Consider the following 18,573-nt stretch of genomic DNA (forward strand, 5'->3'; position numbering starts at 1 on the left):
CTGACGGTGACCTGGTGTTTGGTGAGCAGCGCTCTGTAGTGGTCCTTTCTGGAGGGAGACTCTCAGTGTAGGAGAGCAGGTTCATCTGCCCCTGGCCTGTGTCTCCCCTGCTTCAAGCACAGGCCCCTTTCCACCTGCCGTCCTTAAACCTTCTAAGCGAGAGAATCCTGATAGCAAGCTTTAGTGGACATGGTTTGCTAGCTGTTTCTGGTAACCACTTACTTGCTTAACCTAGTAAGCAAATGAATACAGTTGTGAGTTTCCCAAGGGAATGGTGTGCACTCAGTTAATATGTCTAGGTACTGATATTTCTACCTTCTCTAAGTAGTCATAAGGTTCCTGATGATTCTTTCCTGCTATGATCCTGAACTCTCAGCATTTCCAATTCCTTTGCCTGGTTTGGTTCCCTACAGGGTGTTGGCAGACTAGAAATTTGGCTTTGTGAGAAAAACACCTTGGCCTGTCTTTTCCTTTTCTTTTTTTTTTTGAGATGGAGTCTTACTCTTGTCGCCCAGGCTGGAGTGCAATGGCACGATCTTGGCTCACTGTAACCTCTGCCTCCCGGGTCCAAGTGATTCTCCTGCCTTAGCTTCTTGAGTAGCTGAGATTACAGGTGCCCACCACCACATCCAGCTAAGTTTTGTATTTTTAGTAGGGACGGGTTTCACCATGTTGGCCAGGCTGGTCTCGAACTCCTGACCTCAGGTGATCTGCTCGCCTTGGCCTCCCAAAGTGCTGGGATGAGCCACTGCGCCCGGCCTCACCTTGGCCTTTCTTTATGAGAACTGGGGAAAACGCACGGAATTTCTATTATAAAGTGACCTGTATGCCAACTTCTACCAAATGTGCCATTTGTGTTGCCATCTACCCTACTTTACCGTGAGAGCCATAGCCGGGCTGAACGTTGGGAGTGTGGGTTCTTTTTCCCCTTTAGTAGCTTCCAGGCAGAGGCAAAATCACATGACCTTGCTGGTCCTCAGTTTCTTTATGTACTAAATGGGAATAATCCTCATCCTGTCTTCCTGTGTACTTCATTGAATTATGAGGATGAACCAAGACAGAATATGTGGAAATGTTTTTTGACATATTATACCTTAAAAATTTGATCTTTTATCATAAGGTCATTGGAACACCTGTAAAACGATCATTCTGACTAGACTTAGTGGTCATTTTATCATTACTTTAATCGAAGAGGTAGAGTTATACACATAGAGATCTGTCACCAGAATGGCCCAAATTAAATAATTTTTGGAAAGCTCTTAAACTTTTTATTTCACTGTGATTTTTAAAGATACATTTTAGATATGTCTATACAAATGATTTTCTGTTTCCATTTCTTTTTAAGAAGTGTCTTTTCTTGTATGAGCTTGAATAAGATAGTTCCAAATTTGCAATGCTTTTCTAAAACTACATCCTCTTCACTCCGTCTGAAACAGATGATCTATTTAGACTTGTTTTTCTGCCTGCTTACCATGATTCCTCTCCAGGTATGCAGCTCTCAGCTCTGCAAATTGCTTTACAGTGGAGTAAATTGAATGCTGGTTCATTATTGTCACTCAAGTAGCTTCTGCATTTTCTGAATTGCCCTTCGTTTTTCAGTATGATAGCCACTGATACGATTTGCTTATTTTTGGTTTTCTTCTATTTTCAAGTGATGGCATTTAATCCTGCCTTCTGTCTAACTTGGAGCTCCTGGGTTCATTTTGATAAATGTTAATATGTTGTTATTATGGTCTGTGCCAGAGTTTTTGATGCTTAATCGTCTATCATCTTGTCTTTTAATCTTTTTGAGTCTGTGTCTCCTCTCTCCTAATGAGAGTCTAAGTTTCCTGAGGGCAGAGGTGGCGCCTCGTACCTCTTTAATGCCTCCACTGTACCTGCTGCTAGGCAACCCTTCATCACTGACTTGAGGCATAGACAAGCTTTTCTGTGGAAAGTAGTCATTCCCTTTCAGGTGGGTCCTCTCCTGGGGGCTGTTTTTGGGGCCTTTTGGGCTTTTTAACGTCTAGGGTGACAACACAGTCCTGCATTTGAAAATCTTGGTGTTCTTGTCTGAAGGTGGACCTGTCCCAGTGTTCTCTGTCCTGACCTGGGGTTCAGCCTTGGAGCCATCAGGGCTTTGTCTTTCAGGAATGGCTTGCACTCCTCCTCATCAGAGTCATCTTTCTCCAAGCCAGAGTCAGAGGCTCTGTGAACTTGCTAATAATTATATGCAAAGTTTTCTGTGCATATATGCACATTTTTGGCAGAAGGCCTATAACTGGCTCCAAAAATTGTCCAGGGAAGTTGCAGCAGAGGGTAGAGGGATACCAACAGTGGGACTCTTAAAGGCTCCTTGAAGAGCTGAATTGACCCGCACAGGTATTTTCTCCAGGTGTCTAATCATGGACATGTTGCTCTAGACATGCGTATTCTTGGTTTTTTTAAAATGTATTTTAGCTGCCGAAGTTTTGTGCTGCTATTTTGGGAAGGTTGGAAACATAGATAATATTGGTTATGTTTTCTAAGAATAGTTCATGAAATTGTTCTCTCTCAACTTTTTTTTTGCAATGGACACCCAAGAGATGTCATTGTTTTGCTCTAGCTGTGGAAACCAAGTCAAAACTAGGCAGACTAAATGGTCAGGGCAACTGTTCACTTGTTTCTCTTACCTGGTTTTGAAAGAAATGAATCAAAACACCGGAAAGAACATGTACGAGTTGGATGTGAACGCCGACTAGGTGGGAATTGGGTGTCAGGTGTGTTCGGAGCTCCATACGGGAAGGGGGCGTGACTGAATGGGGGCGTTTAGTGAACTGTATGGTGCAGGGTTAGTTTCCTGTTGCTGCCATAACAAAGTCCCACAAACATAGTGGCTCAAAATAACATTATTTGATTATTTTACAGTTTTTGTAGGTCACAAACCCAAAATGAATCTCCCTGGGCTAAAGTCAAGACATAAGTAGGTCTCTGTTACTTCTTGGAGGCACTAGGGGAGAATCTGTGTCTTCACCTTTTTTAACTTTCAGGGGCACCCACATTCCTTGGCTCATGGACTCTGTTAAAAGAAAAACTTAGCTGAATTAAATGTAAAGGAGTTTAATTGAACAATGATCAATTCGTGAACTGGGCAGCCCCCAGAACCACAGCTGATTCAGAGAGACTCCAGGGATGCCTTGTGGTCAGAACAAATTTATAAACAAAAAAAGGGAAGTGACATACAGAAATGGGAAGTGCGGTACAGAAACAGCTGGATGGTTTACAGGCTGGAGTTTGCCTTATTTGAACACAGGTTGAACACTCAGCAGTGTATGAGTGGTTGAAGTATGGCTGTGGGATTGGCCAAGACTCAGGTGTTACAGGTGCAGACTCCTAAGTTAAGTTCTCAGTCTTGTCTACATATTAAATTAGGTTGTGGTTCATCCACAAGGACTCAAATATAGAAGCATGGAGTCCTTCTCAGGCCATATTTAGTTTGCTTTAACAACTCCTTCATTCATCTTCAAATCCAGCAACAGCCACCGGGTCCTCCTCACAGCTGCCGTTGTTACTGGTGGAAGGTGTCCAGATTTTTGGCATCTTGAGCAAAGAATTGGACAAAACACACAAAGTGAGGAAAGAATGAAGCAACAAAAGCAGAGAGTTACTGAAAATGAAAGTACACTCCATGGGGTGGGATTGGGCCGAACAGCCGCTCAAGGGCCCCGAATACAGAATCTTCTCAGGTCCAAATACCCGCTGGAGCTTTCCCATTGGCCCCTTGGTGTTTACCCCATGTAAATGAAGTGATGGCCCACAATCAGTGTGATTGGTTGTGGAAAGCAACCAATCACAGCAACCAATCAGAGGCTACAGTGAAGTTACAAAGTTACAGCCTTATCCAAACGTCTGATTGGTTTGCAAAAAGCAACCAATCAGAGGTACTTTCAGCTTCTCTACTGCCATGCAGAAAAGGTGAGCGTTTGCAAAGGGTGTAGCCTCTAGTCCTGTTGTTACTTGGGTGTAGAAAATTAGGGTTTTCCTTTCAGTTTAGTTCTAGGAAGTCAGCGTGAATTGGCCTTAGGTTCCCTGCCTCCGGATTCTGTTCTCCTGCCTCACCACCTCTCTGGTTCTCTTTTCTGTGGTCGCATTTCTCTGGAACTACAGCCAGGGAAGGTTTTCTGATTTCAGTGACCCACATGATTAAATAATCCAGGATAGCCTCCTCATCTCAAGGTCCTTAATTTAATCACATCGGCAGAGTCCCTTTACCGCGTACGTTAACATTCACAGGTTCTGGGGATTAGAATGTGGATATGGGTGGAGGGCCATTATTATGCTGGCCACGGACGTGATCCAGGTGCAGTTAATGCTTGTCCTAAAACAGAGATGGATTTGAATTTATAAGCCTGCAGTGCTAGTCACAGCTGTAGTAACCAGTTGTATAACTTTTTCCTCTAAGCCTCAGGTTCATCACCTGAGATCTTAGTTTTATCTTCTAATTATTAAACATATTAACCATAGCTATTGCAACTCAGGCTGTTGTATACAGCCTGCATTTCTCTTTCGGGAAATCCAGCCGCTTCTGAGATTGTTGGAGGCTGATAGCTGTCAGCTGGGCCCTGCTCCAGGAATTGCCCTCAGCTGAACAAAGGCATGTTGCCCAAGGTCACACCCCTCCTCAGGGACAGCCTGCATCCAGTGACTGACCCATGGGGGTAGGGGTTGGGTGGTATAAAACCCTGGCCATTTGGCCTTAACTCTGAAGGGCCGTCCAGCTCCAGAGCTCCCCATTGGATTGGCTGAGGCCTCCATTGCAGATGTGATGCATTTCATCTTCTCCCTCAGCCCAGCCCTCCCTCCTTCACCCCAATATGGAAGAGTTCCCAGGAGCACTCTCTAGCAAGTCTCCTTTACATACCTTTAGAGCTTTAGAGCTTGCTTCCCAGGGAATCTGTTTGAATCCTCTGTAGCCCTTTTTCTGTTGGTTGTTGTTTCTTTTGGTTTTTGATTTTGGTTTTGTCTTATTGTATGACTGGCTATTTTAATTAATTATATATTTTATTTTATTTAGACAGGGTCTTGTTCGGTCGCCCAGGCTAGAGTGCAGTGGTGTGATCATGGCTTGTGGTAACCTCAATCTCCTGGGCTCAAGTGATCCTCCTGCCCCAGCCTCTTGAGTAGCTAAGTCAACAGGCATGAGACACCACGCCCAGCTAATTTTTACAATTTTTTTTTTTTTTTTTTTTGCAGAGATGGAGTCTTGCTCTATTGCCCAGATTGGTTGGCCATAACTCCTGGCCTCAAGTGATCTTACTGCCTCAGTCTCCCAAACTGCTGAGATAAGAGGTGTGAGCCACCATGCTTGGCCTTATGACTGGCTATTTTTGATTAAATGTTGAACATTTTTCTGTGTCAGATTTTAGAAACTTTGGATGTTATCTTCCTCCAGAGGATTGACTTCTGGCAGGAGTCTGGCTAGCCTAAGAGCACTGACCTGCTCCAATCAGGATTGAGATGACTTGGAGCTTTAGCCTGTGCAGGTTGGTCTAATTCTAGTTTGCCTTTACTCCTGGGCTGTATACCTGTGGGGTTAGTGCTTTACAGGCTCTTCTCCCAGGTGGACCCTGTGCTTGGGTTTTTGTGCCCTGAGCTCCAGGAGTCTGTCAAAGCTCTCATCAGCATCAGCCTATCAGCCACGCTTTCCAGACTGGCAGATGCCTTGAGGTGAAGAGTGACCAGGTGTTGGGCTTCCCCGCTAGGCTTCCTTCTGTCCTGGATCTTGGCATTTCTTCGTTGCCTTGGTAGTTCTCTGAGGCTGTGAAACAGATTCAGGTTATTCCTTTAGTTTTTATTAGTTGTTATCTGCAGAAGAGTTGGTTTAAACCCCCTACTCTGCTATTGCTGGAAGCTATTTTCTGCTGTATTGTTGAAGTATAATTTGTTTAACCAGTCTTTTACTGTTGAAATAATAGTTTTACTAAAAAATAAACATTGATGTGTACATAATTTACATCTTTATTGCTTGATTTTTTACCCACTTACAATTATTTCCATATGCAAATTTGAAGTGGAATTGTGTTGAAAGTCAAAGGTTTTTAATACATATTTCTAACTTGCTTTCCAGACACTGTACTAATTTATACTTTATCAACAGTAGATGAGATCAACTGCCTTTTTCATCTCTATTAAATCTAACTTCATAAATGTGCATGTGTTTTTCTTCCGTCCTGCAGGCACGTGCTTTAACACCTCAAACTGCAGAAACAGATGCCATTCGGTTTTTGGTTGGGACACAGTCTCTTAAATATGATAATCAGGTAACTATTTTTGACAAATGTATACATGATAATTACTAAGCCTATTCTTAGTTTCATAACCATTTTGCTCTGATTTTCCAGCAACATTTGAGAAATTAATGCCACATAAACAAAATAAAACTTTCACTGGATTTAAGTCTATCTTCAAATCAAAGAATATTATCCATCTCTGTGCATCGACTGTGTTCAGTAATTTAAACTTCCTCTGTTTGGCATGACCTTTGTAGTCTTGCTTGGCTCTTGTGGTTATATAGATTTGGTTCTATAAGCAATTGAGAAGCAAGGATATGTGGTCACCACTACCCCTTCTTCTTGGGCCTGTGGATTACTTCTTTAATTGCTCATAGAACTCTTTCTAGGTGAGTGTGGGCTGGTTCACAACCTCATCCTCACTTGATCCAGGCTGTGGGGAAAAGAGAGATCAGACTGTTACTGTGTCTATGTAGAAAGAAGTAGACATAAAAGACTCCATTTTGTTCTGTATTTGAGATGCTGTTAATCTGTGACCCTACCCCCAACCCTGTCCTTGCAAGAGACATGTGCTGTGATGACTCAAGGTTTAACGGATTTTGGGCTGTGCAGGATGTGCTTTGTTAAACAAGTGCCTGAAGGCAGCTTGCTGGTTAAAAGTCATCATCATTCTCTTAATCTCAAGTACCCAGGGACACGTACATTGCGGAAGGTTGCAGGGACCTCTGCCTAGGAAAGCTAGGTATTGTCCAAGGTTTCTCCCCATGCGATAGTCTGAAATATGGCCTCGTGGGAAGGGAAAGACCTGATCATCCCCCAGCCTGACACCCGTGAAGGGTCTGTGCTGAGAAGAACTAGTATAAGAGGAAAGAAGGCCTCTTGGCAGTTGAGATAGAGAAAAGCATCTGTCTCCTGCCCGTCCCTGGGCAATGGAACATCTTGGTGTAAAACCCGATGGTATGTTCTATTTACTGAGAAAGGAGAAAACCGCCTTAGGGCTGAAGGTGGGACATGCTAGCAATGCTGCTCTTTATGCACTAAAAAGGTTTATGGAGATGTTTGCATATGCACATCAAGGCACAGCGCTTTTCTTTAAACTTATTCATGTCACAGAGCTCTTTATTCATAGACCTTCTCCCTACGATGATCCTATTTACCTACCACTTCCCTTTTTCTAAGACAGTAAAGATAATGATCTATAAATACTGAGGGAACTCAGAGACCAGTGCCAGCGCGGGTCCTCTGTATGCTGAGCGCCGGTCCCCTGGGCCCACTTTTTCTTTCTCTATACTTTGTCTCTGTGTCTTATTTCTTTTCTAAGTCTCTCGTCCCACCTGACGAGAAATACCCACAGGTGTGGAGGGGCAGGCCACCCCTTCACCAGGCCACTTGATCTGTCACTGCCACTTGATCCAGGCGGGGATACAGATGGAACCTTTTGCTGTCTGGCCACTGTAGCGGACACTCAGGAGATCTAGATTCGGTTCATGGCCTGGCAGTAACCATGTGACTTTGAGCACATGGATTCCCCTTCTGGACTCCATTTTCCTCATTGCTAAAGTGGAGATTAAAATGAGATGCTGTGGTGATTGCGAAGATGTGCGTTGTCTTTGACACCGGGAAAACGTGCGTGAGGCCATGTCAGACATGGTCTAGGGCCTATGTCCAGCTTACCAGATCACACAGGGGAAATGGCGTTCAAATAGCTGTTGAAGAATATGCAGGCCTGGATAGGATATAGTGAAACTGTCACTCTTGTATGTCGATAAAGGTTTAAAATCAGCATAGTTATAGCTACTAATTCAGTGATACATCCTTAGAGCTTCATAAATAAATGTTTATATACTTAATCTGTAATTCCTGTATCCCAAACCTAGAAAAAATCATTATACATGAAGAATATTAGTTATAATGATACTTATAAAAACTTACAAGCAATCAATGTCAAAATGCGTGAATGTTAGGTTGAACGATATGAAGCCACTTGTAATGACAGGTTCATACACTTCTCTCAGGTTGAATCTGGTTACTCAGAGTGAATAGTATTCCCTTATTACACTCGTTAAAAGTTACAGACTCCTAAGAAACATGACAACTTAAGAATTGTTAGGTGATTCGGTGGGGTGTTAACGTTGTGTTTATAGTATGATCACCGTGGTGTGAAAAAGCAAAGTGCACAATTGAATCTCTTCTTGGAATAAAGACTAGAAGGAAATAGGCCAAAAAGGACGAAAAATTGAGCCACGGGTTATCTTCAGATGCTATTCACAGGGTATATGTTCCAAGACCACCCAGTGGATGCCGGAAACCTTGGCAAGTACTGAACCCTAAGCATAATATGCTTTTTCCTATACTTACATATAGGTAAAGTTTAAGTTATAAATTAGGCACAACAAAAGGTTAACAACATAACTAATTAAAAAAGAACAATGATTATTAGTTATGAAAGTTATATGAATGTGGTCTCTGTGTCTCAGAACCCCGTACTGTGCTATACTCACCCTTCTTCTAGTTTTTTTTTTTTTTTTTTTTTTTGTGAGACGGAGTTTCACTCTGTTGCCCAGGCTAGAGTGCAATGGCATGATCTCAGCTCACTGCAACCTCTGCCTCCCAGGTTCAAGCGATTCTCTTGCCTCAGTCTCCTGAGTGGCTGGGATTACAGTCATGCACCACCACACTCAGCTAATTTTTGTATTTTTTTTTTTGTAGAGACGGGGTTTTACCATGTTGGCCAGGCTGGTCTCAAACTCCTGACATCAGGTTATCCGCTGGCCTCAGCCTCCCAAACTGTTGGGATGACAGGCGTGAGCCACTGCGCCCGGCCACTCACCCTTTTTCTCGAGAAGATGTGCAATAATACAAGGCCTATGTGATGAGATGAAGTGAGGGGAATGACATAGGCGTCGTGATGTAGCGTTAGGCTATTATTGACCTTCTGAGGATATGTCAGAAGCAGGAGCATCTGTTTTGGGTAATCCGGATCATCAAGCCATACAGTGTTGATGGTTAGATGTCAGGAACACACAGTGTGGATGGCTCAGGGGCAGGTCTCTTCTGTAGCATGGATATGCTGATCAAAGGTGTCAGGAACAGATAGTGTGGATAGCTCAGGGTATGGATATCCTGATCAAGGGATGGTTCATGTTTCTGGTGGGATGGAGTGGGACGGCTCCAGACTTCACTGCACTACTCAGGATGGTGTGTGATTTAAATTTACGAATTGCTTATTTCTGGAATTTTTCATTCAGTGTTTTTGTGCTACACTTGACCACAGGTAACTGAAACCTCGGAAAGCAGAACCTCAGATTGGGGCGAGGTGGGGGCAACATCTAATCAGGATATAAAATTATTTTCTTTCTAATATTTTGTTTTCAGAATGTGTATATATGTATGTGTGTTACTTTTCTACTGGAAAAAATATAAGAAGGGAATTATTTATTTATAAAAATAGTTACCAATGGCCACCTGAGAAGGAAGGAGGACCCGCCATGAAGATGGCCTGTGGTTTCAGGGATGGCGCCTCCAGGGGAATTGGGGAGTAAAACCCACATGGGCCAAAGAGGCACAGAGATGGGATGGGGGGCACGCCACTCTGCCTTCCAAATGCAGCTCCACAAAGCAGAAGCCAGCAGAAACCCAGGAATTCAACACAAAATGGGGCCATGGAAAGCATGATAGTTATGAGCCAATTACTGTGCACCTGCTCTTAGCCAGAATGTGGTAATGGCATTTCCATTTGGTAATGACATTAATGAAGAATCATTGGTACCAAAGTTATCAAAATAGAGAAATAAAAGAGGCCAGGTGTGGTGGCTTATGCCTGTAGTCCCAGCACTTTGGGAGGCCAAGACGGGTGGATCACTTGAGATCAGGAGTTTGAGACCAGCTTGGCCAACATGGTGAATCCCTGTCTCTACTAAAAATACAAAAATTAGCTCGGTGTGATGGCAAGCACATATAATCCCAGCTACTTGGGAGGCTGAGGCATGAGAATTGCTTGACAACTGGGAAGGCAGAGGTTGCAGTGAGCTGAGATCACACCACTGCACTCCAGCCTGGGTGACAGAGCGAGACTCTGTCTCAAAAACATAAAAAAAAAAAAAAAAAAAAAAAGAGTCAGCCCAAAATGACAGAAAGGGTTTTAATCTGCCTTAATTTGTTTGTTTGTTTGTTTGTTTTTTGGAACGAAGTAACATCCAGTTAATTATTTTAAAGAAGCTTTCCAGTTTTTCTGTTTCCTTTCTTCTAATTTGAAGAGTTCTGCTAATTACTCAAGTTAATTTCCCAGTATCTTATTTTTTGAGTCAACAGTAGGTTTTATTACACACCTCATGTATTTCCACACTTGCCTGCAGTTGTCTGTGTGTGAATCCCTATGATAGGTACGAAGCTGTGTTTTTGACTTGCTGGTTTTGTCTTTCTGTTTCTGGTAAAAGCATGTGACATTATTGAGCTGTTTGTTCATTCATCCACTCAACAAATGCTTACTTCGTAGATTGACAGAACTCTTTAATTCCTCTTTTTTATGTGCTGAGTACACAAAAACTGAACAGATATTTGTGTTCTGAGTTCAGTGTTTAGTGAAATGGCGAAATGGACAAGCAGATACTCACAGTACTGTTAGTATTACCATCTGGTATAGTTTGGCCCTGTCTGCACCTAAATCTCATGTTAAATTGTAATCCCCAGTTTTGAGGGAGGGACCTGATTGGAGGTGACTGGATTATGGGTGTGGATTCCCCCCTTGCTGTTCTCGTGACAGTGAGTGAGTTATCACAGGTCTGATTGTTTGAAAGTGTGTGGCTGTGAAGGCTCCACTGGCTGCGGGCTGCAGCCCGGCCCATGTGCCTTCTGTGACAATAGAATCTGGCCTCCTCCCGCACAGTTGGAAGCCCCCGCCCCTTGCTCTGGAGCTCCAGCTCTCCCGGGGAGTGGTAACTGGGAAGGGTTAATGGCTCCTGGCCTTGCCTCAGGCCCTCACTCCTTTCAGGCAGTCATTAATTCCCTGGAAAGTGCCCGGTACCTGCATCATTACTCCATGATGCAGCTGTGCTATCTTTCTGAAAATGTGGGGACTGTCACAGTTGCCGACTTTCCTCTGAGGCACGAACTGATTTGCGTCCGTTTCCTCCTATGGGACAGGACTCTGTCGTAGCTCCCTGTGCTTGAGGAGGGGGGACAAGGATTTCTGGGGTCTTTGCTTGCCTTCTGGGGTTCTCCTTTGAGGAGGAGCTGGAGTTCTTCCTGGGGGGTGTGCTTATGGCTTAGCATGGGCAGGGATGAGGAACAAGGCGATTTCCGACCTGAGGCACTTTAAGTGCTTCTGCTGTCTGCATTTCCCACAGACTTTCGCCATATATTGGTGCCCCCCAACCCCCGCCTTCTCATGTAGATAAGGGATGAGTCTTAATCTTCCTCTGGAGACCTCTGGGAGTGCCATGGTGACAAAGAGGACCAGCTTCGCGTCTTCTAACGTGGAAGCATTGACCCGGTGGCTGGGATCCTCGTCAGTGAAAAGACTGATGTCACAGAAGGGCAATGACAGAGCAGCTCGTTTCTTCCCCTGGGTAACTTCGTAGTTTCTCAGCTCAGCTGCATGGTTCTGCATCTGTTTGGATTTGTGACAGCTTTGTGCCTGCAGCCCCGCTGCCTGCAAGTCCTGTTCTCACCTGTGCTCAGAATCACCAGGGCGCTTGGTCAACGTTCAGATTCCCAGCCCCACTCTAGACTAACTGAGCCTTGATTTCTTCCCTGCTGCTGCCGCTCTCTCCTCCTCACCCTTCTCTCTTCCTTTAATGGTAAAAGGACCTGGTTGCTCAGGGTCACTGAAGCATCATAGGGTAGCCTGGCTTCCTTTTGATGAGGCCTGATCCAGAGGCTCCAGCCTGTCACTAAGCGTCCCTGACTCGCATTTCTGTTTCTTACTGTCCTCAGTGTGAGCTTTATCTTCAGGGGTCCTGTGTTTTTAGGGTATATCCCTAGATGGTCTGCCATACTTGGAAATTCTTTAATTGGTTCTTTCCAGCTTTCAGGTTCGGTGAGTCTTAAGATCTAACATATAAAGTGTTCTCTGATATTCCCCTTTTCCCTCACTCTTGAAGAATCGGTTTGACCCTGTATCAGTCTGTTTTCATGCTGCTGATAAAGACATACCCGAGACTGGAAAGAAAAAGAGGTTTAATGGACTTATGGTTCCACGTGACTGGGGAGGCCTCACAATCACGGTGGAAGGCAAGGAGGAGCAAGTCACATCTTACCCGGATGGCGGCAGGCAAAGAGAGAGCTTGTGTAGGGCCACTCCCCCTTACAAAACCATCAGATCTCATGAGACTTACTCACTATTAGGAGAACAGCACGGGAAAGAACTGCCCCCATGATTCGATTATCTCCCACCAGGTTCGTCCCACAACACTTGGGAATTCAAGAGGAGATTTGGGTGGGGACATAGTCAAACCATATCACACCCTCAGATCTGTTGGTGTATTAGGCCATTCTTGCATTGCTATGTAGAAATACCTGAGACTGGGTAATTCATGAAGAAAAGAGGTTTAATGGTTCTGCAGGCTGTACAGGAAACATGGCTCTGGCATCTGCTTCTGGGACGGCCTGGGGAAGCTTCCAGTCATGGCGGAAGGCGAAGTGAGAGCAGGCACATCACATGGCGAGGGCGGGAGCAAAGAGTGAGGGGGAGTGCCACGCTTCAGTGGCCAGATCTCAGGAGAACTCACTATCCAAAACAGCACCCAGCCATGAGGGAGCCACCCCCACGATCTGAACACCTCCCACCAGGCCCTGCCTCCAGCACTGGGGATTACAGTTCAACATGAGATTTCGGCAGGGACAAATATCCAAACTATATCAGGTGGCATTCCTGCACGTGTTCAGCTGGACGGGTTCTTTGGGTTTAAGGAGAAATTTATGATTTTTGTCCAAGGTTTTTGAGTCCTGATCTCTCCTACAGACAGCTTCTATCGTCTTTTCCGTGAAATCTTCCCTTTTCCACCCCCTTTTCAATTCCTGAGCTGGAACTAATTGATGCCTTTTCTCTACTCTTGTCTGTCTTTGCATGTGCATGCCTCTAATATAAGGCTTCACGTTATAGGATTCCTGTTACTTCTATTCTGTATTTATTTTTCTTCAAATTCCTTGACACCTTGCCATCCCTGACACATATTGTGAGGCCAAGGACCGTTCACTGCTGTGTCCTTTTGATGCCTGGTGCTAAGCAGGTTGTTGGATGGGTGTATTTTAAGGAAAGTCACAAACTTCTGTAATAATTAGTTCTACTGTAGCAAATGTACTCACTTTTCACAAGTAAATCTTGTGATGTCCTATTGGGCATCTATTACATTTTCAGACAAACATCAGATTTGTTTCTGTCTGAAGAAGTCACGATATCCAGAAACCCCATGCCTGGACAATTCCGGGGTTTTGCTGCAAATTCCATCAGGTTTCCCGGTGTCCATATCAATGAGCATTGGGCCAAAACCCACAGCCAGTTTCGTCTGTCCCACCAGAGTCACAAAGAGTCAACGCCAGAATCTCCGTGGGCCCTGCTGCTGCCCTTGGGCCAGCCATCAAGTGGTGCCCCTCCCACACGGGTGGGCTTGTGTTGCATTTGCCTCTGCTCGGTTTGTGAGGTGTGGGGGTGGGCAGGGTGTCTGTCACTGCTTCGGATGAACAAAACATGCTGTGAGAAGTGTTGTGGACTCTGGATCGTAGGGTTTCCCCAGTCATCTGTTTCATTAGGGTTTCCTTAAAGTGTTTCTGTGGCACGTTGGTGGTGGTGGATCGTAGGGTTTCCCCAGTCATCTGTTTCATTAGGGTTTCCTTAAAGCATTTCTGTGGCACGGTGGTGGTGGTGGATCGTAGGGTTTCTCCAGTCATCTGTTTCATTAGGGTTTCCTTAAAGCATTTCTGTGGCACGGTGGTGGTGGTGGATCGTAGGGTTTCCCCAGTCATCTGTTTCATTAGGGTTTCCTTAAAGCGTTTCTGTGGCACGGTGGTGGTGGTGGTTTTCACTGGACTTCTGTACCAGGAAAGAGTCGTGTGTGCACCAGCGCAAATCAAGGCAAAGATGAACACGGTGCCCTGTTTCCCTCTTCTGCATGCACCAAACTAGATCTAGGGAAAGATAAGCATGGTGCCCCAGGGCCGCGTTCCCCCCCACATGTGCATCCATGTGAAGAGAAACAGAAGTTAGTGCCACGGTGCTGCCTCCACTGTGCACTTGCTTTTCTTTTTTCCTCTGTGAATTGTACCCTACTTTGCTTTCTGAGAATTTTGGTCTCTCTATAAATATGCATATTTTTCTTTTTTTCTTTTCTTTTTTTTTTTTTTTTTTTTGAGACAGAGTCTTGCTCTATTGCCCAGGCTGGAGTGCAGTGGTATGACCTCAGCTCACTGCAACCTTTGCCTCCCGGGTTCAAGTGATTCTCCTGTCTCAGCCTCCCGAATAGTGGGGATCACAGGCACACATCACCATGCCTGGCTAATTTTTATATTTTTAGTAGAGATGGGGTTCCATCATGTTGGCCAGGCTAGTCTTGAACTCCTGACCTCAGATGATCCACCCACCTCACCATCTCAGGGGATCAGCAGTCCCAAAGTGCTGGGATTACAGGTGTGAGCCACTGCACCCAGCCTCGTCTCACTATATTGATTATGCCCCAATAATTTCACTATATTGATTATACCCCATTTTTTTTTTTTCCTTTACAGAGTTCTACTCATGTCTTTCTGGTTTTTAGAGTGAAAGGCAGCTCCCCACTGAAAGGAAGAGCCGGTACTTCAGCCCTGTTCTCTGCTACCAGAGGCAGCTGGTGGCATTCCAGTGACTCAGTTAGTTTCCAGCCTCTGCCAGAGCCCTTGCCCACCCACTGCACAGACTGTGTCCCCTTCTGCACAGTTCCGAGCAACGTGCTCCTGGGACACAGGGAGCTTACAGGGAGCTTCTGGAACGTGGAGTCTTTTTTCTCCCCCACTGCCAAGTGTACTGTTTGGGCTTCATGGGCAAGAGCTGTTAATACCCTATGCTTTAATTGCCCAAGAGAGAAGTATTACTATGTTTGGGGAAATGGCGGTTATTGTGTGGGACTCATAAGCACTGGAAAATCAGTAACATACTTAATAACTGTATTACTTACCATTGAAGTTCTTAGCTAAAGGACCAATATGTATTTTGGCCGAGTGTGGTGGCTCACACCTGTAATCCCAGCACTTTGGAAGGCAAAGGCAGGCAGATCACAAGGTCAGAAGTTCGAGACCAGCCTGGCCTGGCCAATATGCTGAAATCCCGTCTCTCCCAAAAATACAAAAATTAGCGGGGCTTGGTTGGTGTCTGCCTGTAGTTGCAGCTACTCAGGAGGCTGAGGCAGGAGAATTATTTGAACCAGGGAAGCAGAGGTTGCAGTGAGCCGAGATCACGCCGCTGGACTCCAGCCTGGGCGGCAGAGTGAGACTCTGTCTCAAAAAGAAAAACAAAAGAGTGTGTGTTTCTATTAGAACAAAGGGATCTTAGAGATGTAGTTTCCTAAATGTACAAATGCTGAGAAGGGCCCAGACATACAAAGAGCCCAGAAAGGGTTAGTGGCTTGCCCAAGGTCACACAGCCAGGAATGACAGAATCCAAATGAGAGACCAGGTCTCCTGACTGGCAGGTCACGTTCATGTCAGCACCAAGCCGAAGCGTGAAGCCGACTACAGTAGAAACTGTGTTTTCAGGGTCACTTGCTGTAACCAGGAGTAAAGAAAACCAGCGATACGGGCCCATGGCTTGTCCTGTCCAAGATCTGGTCCCAGGCAGTATTCAGTATTCCGCATAACTCTTAGGGAATTGCCTCTGAGCAGGTGGGTTTTATTAATGGATGACGTGGCAGGGAAGGCGTCTCCTGCCATCTGTCCAGTGGCTGTCCAGGGTGGGAACGGGGGAGGTTTGCCATCAGTGGCCGAGGGCATCTCCTGCCTCTGGGGAAGCCACTGGATCATTTACTTTCCCTAGGAGGGTGGCTCTTGATTTTTTAATATCCAGTCTTATTTATGTGTGGTAGTCTTTATTTTTATTTTTTTCTGTGGAGATGAGATCTTGCTGTGTTGCCCAGGCTGGTCTTGACCTCCTGGGCTCAAGCCATCCTCCCACCTCCACCCTGCAAAGTGCTGAGATCACAGGTGTGAGCCACCGTGCCTGACCCTTTTCTTCTCTTTTCATTTTTTTTCAATTCTCAAGAGTTTTTGAACTTTCACTTGAGAAGCGCAGATGAAGTGGACAGCGCGGCGGCCTCAGCTCTGTACTCAGCAGCCTGGCCCTGGGCCACGTGTGGCCACACCGTGGCATTTCTCTCCAAGCCCCAATTCTTCCAGAAAAGGAGGGAGAGGTGATGAAGTTCATCTTTACTGACTTTCTAATAAATTTTTATAACTCTTTATTCTAAATCTTTACAATGTCGTCTATGGCCTTAGCCCAGCACTGGTAAAATCAACGTTAAAAATTTTAATGATGATTCAAAATATATGAGTTTGATCTTCATTATAAACGATTAACACATTAAAAAAATCCAATGTGGCGTGAAAAGTTTAAAGTAACATTTAAGTACTGCTGACAGGGCGACCGTCTTTCCGGACCTGCCTAGCTGGTGTTAATGGCTCTTTCTTTTGAGCCCTGGTAATCTTTCGCACTCACCTTAGTTACAGTGTTTCTTTCTCACATTACTCGTTTTCGGAGCCGGCCTGTACCTGCATATGTTTATTCAACAAAACAGTTGTTTATGCTTTCAGGTGAGCTGGGTGCAGGCTGGTGCCCTGAGAACAGAGAGTTGAGGTACTGGTTCTTCTTTCCAGCTGGGAGCTGCCTCTCACTCTGGCTTGCTGCTGCCCTGCAGAGCGCATCTCTGGGGCAGGCGGTGGGGCTGCAGAGCTCGCGTGCCAGGACCAGGGGCTCCCGTAGGCCTGGCTGTGCCGTGCCTGACTGGAGTAGCCCGGGCCCTCCACTCTTCAAGCCTCGGTCTTTTCACCTGTACATTGTGGTTAATAGTAATATATTCTAGGGCTGTTTTAAGCATTAAAGCACTAAAGTGTATAAAATACTTCGCATAGTGCCTGGTGCAATATAGATTTCAGCCATTACTTCGTTATTTTTGCTCATGGCATCCTGTTTGAACAGCCCCGTGTTAAAGCAGTGCGTGAAGATGTGTACTTTGCGCTACTCTATGAATCAACCATAAAATAAGGGATGTGGGAAAATCTCAAGACTCATCAGGCTTGGCAATGAAGGTTAAAGACCATTTCTATTGCAGTGTGCCAGATTAGGAGACATGGGCTTGGGAGGAGCATGGATCCCCCTTCTGCCCTGTGCTGCTTGCTGGCTGGAAGGGGTGAACCTAGAGGAGCGGAGTCCCGCTGGAAAGCTGTGCCTTGTGTCTCCGTGAGAAGGAAAACAGCTTTATGGGAAGAAAGTGGGTCCAGCCAGAGGCAGAGCCTGTGGGGAGGCAGGAGACTAGGAGAGAGGGTCTGCTGAGACTTGCAGCCAGGCCGAGGGGCCAGCGTGGGGACCTCGCCGCACTGTCCTGAAGATACACCCAGAAAACCGCTGGCTGTGCCTGCTGCCCTGGTGCGTTTCAGAGGAGCAGATTTGCAAAGTAGTACATTTAAGTGCGTCCCTTTTTTCAGTGCTAATGGATTTCCTGATAAGTAGGAAATGTGAAAAATGCTGAGGAAAAAAATTCCCTAGCAACACAAAAATTACTTCTAATTTTCTGTATCCCCTTGTGGTCTGTGTTCCTGTGTGATGGTATTATATAATCACATGCCATTTTATAGCCTGCTTTTAAAATTTAATACTCTTGTAACATTTTTGGTATTAATAATTGCTCTTAATCATAACTTTTAAAGCTATATAACATTTCATAATACACCTTTTTTTGTTCATTTATTCTTTGGGGCAGATTTCACAAAATCAAATTATTGTTTCAGTTTCAACATTTATGTAGTTCTTATTTACATATTATAATGAACCTTATAAAAGAATTGGACAAGTTATAACGTGGACCAATACTATCATAGAATTCCCTGTATTGGTTGCCATCACTTAGAAGAAGTTGGCTAATATAGTAAATATTATTTGGTATCATGAAATTCTCATTTAAAAATTTTTAAGTTGTTGGTTATAATAAAGAATGAATTTTCTTCATGTATTTGTTATTAGTTTTTATTCTAATGCATTTCTGCCTGTAAGGTATAACTATAACTTAACATGCATCCAAGTGCACACATCCAGAATATGCTACTGGGGGCGTCTTTACACATGCACGCACCAGTTCCCCGCACCCAC

The 18,573-nt window shown here is 44.8% G+C and overlaps 1 protein-coding gene across 5 annotated transcripts in view; it reads left to right on the top strand.

The window, feature by feature from the left end:
• EIPR1 (EARP complex and GARP complex interacting protein 1) overlaps window positions 1-18,573 on the top strand; it is a 174,350-nt gene that overhangs the window by 11,601 nt on the left and 144,176 nt on the right. For 2 of the 5 annotated variants that reach the window (XM_074012443.1, XM_045369872.2), the window contains exon 2: window positions 6,195-6,278. The exons of 2 other annotated variants lie outside the window; for them this stretch is intronic. Coding sequence is in view for 1 of the 3 variants with exons in the window: in XM_045369872.2 (XP_045225807.1) it covers window positions 6,195-6,278 (84 nt within the window). In the remaining 2 variants the exon portion in view is untranslated. Of the gene's footprint in view, window positions 1-5,377; window positions 5,502-6,194; window positions 6,279-18,573 lie in introns of all 5 variants that reach the window. One more of the 5 variants, XM_065527476.1, reaches the window with a different exon arrangement.

The sequence above is a fragment of the Macaca fascicularis genome, chromosome 13 (genome assembly GCF_037993035.2).
Source record: "Macaca fascicularis isolate 582-1 chromosome 13, T2T-MFA8v1.1".
NCBI classification, from domain to species: domain Eukaryota; kingdom Metazoa; phylum Chordata; class Mammalia; order Primates; family Cercopithecidae; genus Macaca; species Macaca fascicularis.